The sequence below is a fragment of the Impatiens glandulifera genome, chromosome 2 (assembly GCF_907164915.1).
Source record: "Impatiens glandulifera chromosome 2, dImpGla2.1, whole genome shotgun sequence".
NCBI lineage: Eukaryota > Viridiplantae > Streptophyta > Magnoliopsida > Ericales > Balsaminaceae > Impatiens > Impatiens glandulifera.
The window spans coordinates 47475213-47477901 of NC_061863.1; the positions used below are offsets into that span (position 1 = coordinate 47475213).

Consider the following 2689-nt stretch of genomic DNA (forward strand, 5'->3'; position numbering starts at 1 on the left):
TGTATTTGTGCAAAACATAAAAAAGAGTTTGATAAAGTTGAGGATTAAAAATGAATTTTGATCTTTTTAAGGAAAAAGTGAAAAAAAAAATGGTATAAGAAAAGACAAATACGAAAAAGATGAAGAGAGTTACCCCACCCCCTGCCTTCTGCCCAATGGATGATGGTGGACCGACCGGTCCTCGAAAACTTCAAACCCTACATTAACGTCATTATTCACTATTAAGCATATTCTCAATGCACCGGAATCGAGACACTTCTTTTTGAATTCCATTAATTTATCATCCCTCACGTCCGCTCAGCCCAGGCCTCCTCCCTCCCTCCCTCCTCCTCCTCCTGCTGACACAGTTCCATTCCTCGATTCCCAAAACCAGAGAAGAAAAGAAGAAGAAGGGCGATTGGAGAAAGACCAACAATGGCGCCGTCGACGGTGTACCGACTCATATTTTCAGCTTCACTCTTCCTCCTACTTCTGGGTCTGTTCTGCATTTCTATACATTTCTATGTTACTGTTAGTTCATTCATACCCTCTCAAACTAACATTTGCTTGCAGATAGTTGCAGGGGAAGCACGATTGGAGTTTGCTACGGAAGAAATGCAGATAATTTACCCACCCCAGATAAAGTAGCTCAGCTTGTTCTTCTTCACAATATCAAATACGTCAGAGTATACGATTCCAACATCCAAGTCCTCAAAGCCTTCGCCAACACCGGTGTAGAACTCATCATTGGAATCGCTAACTCCGATCTGCTTCCATTCTCCCAGTTCCAGACCAATGCCGATACCTGGCTTCAAAACAACATCCTTCCTTACTATCCTGCCACTAAGATCACCCATATCACAGTCGGATCAGAAACAACCGAAACCCTCAACACCAACTTCGCCGCCATGGTTGTCCCCGCCATGAGAAACGTTCACACCGCCCTTAGAAAAGCTGGGTTACAAAGAAAGATCAAAGTTTCAACTATACATTCCCTCGGAGTTTTATCCACATCTTTCCCCCCATCTGCCGGCGCTTTCGATAGTAAATTCTCTTTCTTTTTGAAACCTTTGTTGGGATTTCTTGCGGAAAATCATTCGCCATTCATGGTTGATGTGTACCCTTACTATGCTTACATGAACTCTCTCAATAACGTGTCTTTAGAATATGCTCTGTTTGAATCATCCTCTCAAGTTATAGATCAGAATACTGGTTTGCTCTATACGAACATGTTCGATGCTCAGATTGACGCCCTTTACTACGCCCTTGCGGCTCAAAACTTCAGTACTGTCAAGATCATGGTTACTGAAACTGGCTGGCCTTCAAAGGGTTCTGTCAAGGAAACGGCTGCAACTCCAGACAATTCCTTAACATACAACACTAATCTGATTCGACATGTGATCAATGATACGGGCACTCCTGCAAGACCTGGGGAAGAGCTGGATGTGTACATTTTCTCTCTGTTTAATGAGAACAGGAAGCCGGGAGTGGAATCAGAGAGAAACTGGGGATTGTTTAATCCGGATGAAACTAGTGTTTATGACCTTGATCTGACCGGACAAGGAGGAGGAATTGCAGTGGTGAATAATATAACCGGGCAGGGGCAGACTAATGTTACGGGTTTGGGTTTGAATGGAACATCATGGTGCATTGCTTCTTCGTCGGTTAATGAATCTGCTCTGCAAATCGCGCTTGATTGGGCCTGCGCGCAGGCGAATGTGGACTGCGCGAGCATTCAGCCCGGGCAGCCATGTTTCGATCCTGATACATTAGCTGCACATGCATCTTACGCCTTTAATAGCTATTACCAGCTAAATGGAGGCACGGACATGGCTTGTAACTTTGGTGGAGCAGGATTGTCAACAACAGAGAACCCAAGTAATATATATATATAGATAGATAGATAGATATTTGGTTGTTCTTTGTTATTGTGGATTGACTGAAAAAACTACTTGTGTTGTGTCTTTTGAACAGGCCATGACAGGTGCATTTATTCGACAACAATAGAGTATGTTTCTGTTTGTCCTGAATCTTAAATCTCTGATGAAATTCTTTCCTCAAGACATTTTTTTATGTTGATGTTTGTTTGGTGGAATTTGCAGGGCGAACAGGAATGGTTCTTCTTTATATAATGCTACTGTGTCGCCTTTGATTTCAACTCCGACATCAACCTCAGGAGGATCGTCTTCGTCGTCAACAATTGGGATGGTGGTGGGCTGCTGCTTCTTCTTTGTCTTTTTTTCCTTGTTCTGAATCATCAAGATTCTGGACTTTGTTGATCAAAGTGTTGTTGCTCTTTGGTCAGATTTTGTAAGATATTTTTGCCCACGGAATGTATCTATTCTATGTATGCAGGATTTTTTAATATTTTTTTGGTCTCTTAGAAAATGTATTAAGGATTTATGATGAAGTTAGTTGATAGTTGAGATTATTTGTTAGATTCTAAAAAAATGTCAGATTATTTGCATCTTGGATGTGGTAGATCCACCAGCTTGCTGGATGGAAAATATCAACAATCATTTTACCCTTTTCTTTTTTTTATATATATTCTCCTTTTTGAAAAAGTTTTTAGCCTTTATGAACTAGACCCATATTATTAACACTTATAATTCTTATTTTTTAAATCTATACCCATGATCTAAAACTGGGTCCCTGATGTAGATCTTTGTCACTGAAAGCTTTTTTGAATCACTAAAAAATTGATTAAAAA

The 2689-nt window shown here is 40.6% G+C and overlaps 1 protein-coding gene across 1 annotated transcript; it reads left to right on the forward strand.

Moving 5' to 3' along the window:
- Window positions 1-226: 226 nt before the first annotated feature.
- Window positions 227-2451, forward strand: LOC124927411 (glucan endo-1,3-beta-glucosidase 13-like). The gene is made up of 4 exons (XM_047467816.1): window positions 227-475; window positions 553-1857; window positions 1954-1987; window positions 2082-2451. The coding sequence occupies exons 1-4, from the start codon at window positions 415-417 to the stop codon at window positions 2230-2232; spliced, it is 1551 nt and encodes a 516-aa protein (XP_047323772.1). The 5' UTR covers window positions 227-414; the 3' UTR covers window positions 2233-2451.
- The last annotated feature ends 238 nt before the right edge of the window (window positions 2452-2689 follow it).

Excerpts from the sequence above, each read along its gene's own strand:
- LOC124927411 (XM_047467816.1), top strand. The coding sequence starts at position 415 with ATGGCGCCGTCGACGGTGTACCGACTCATATTTTCAGCTTCACTCTTC. Across the intron at positions 476-552 it reads ACTCTTCCTCCTACTTCTGG|ATAGTTGCAGGGGAAGCACG; the intron begins GTCTGTTCTGCA and ends ATTTGCTTGCAG. Across the intron at positions 1,988-2,081 it reads ATTTATTCGACAACAATAGA|GGCGAACAGGAATGGTTCTT; the intron begins GTATGTTTCTGT and ends TGGAATTTGCAG.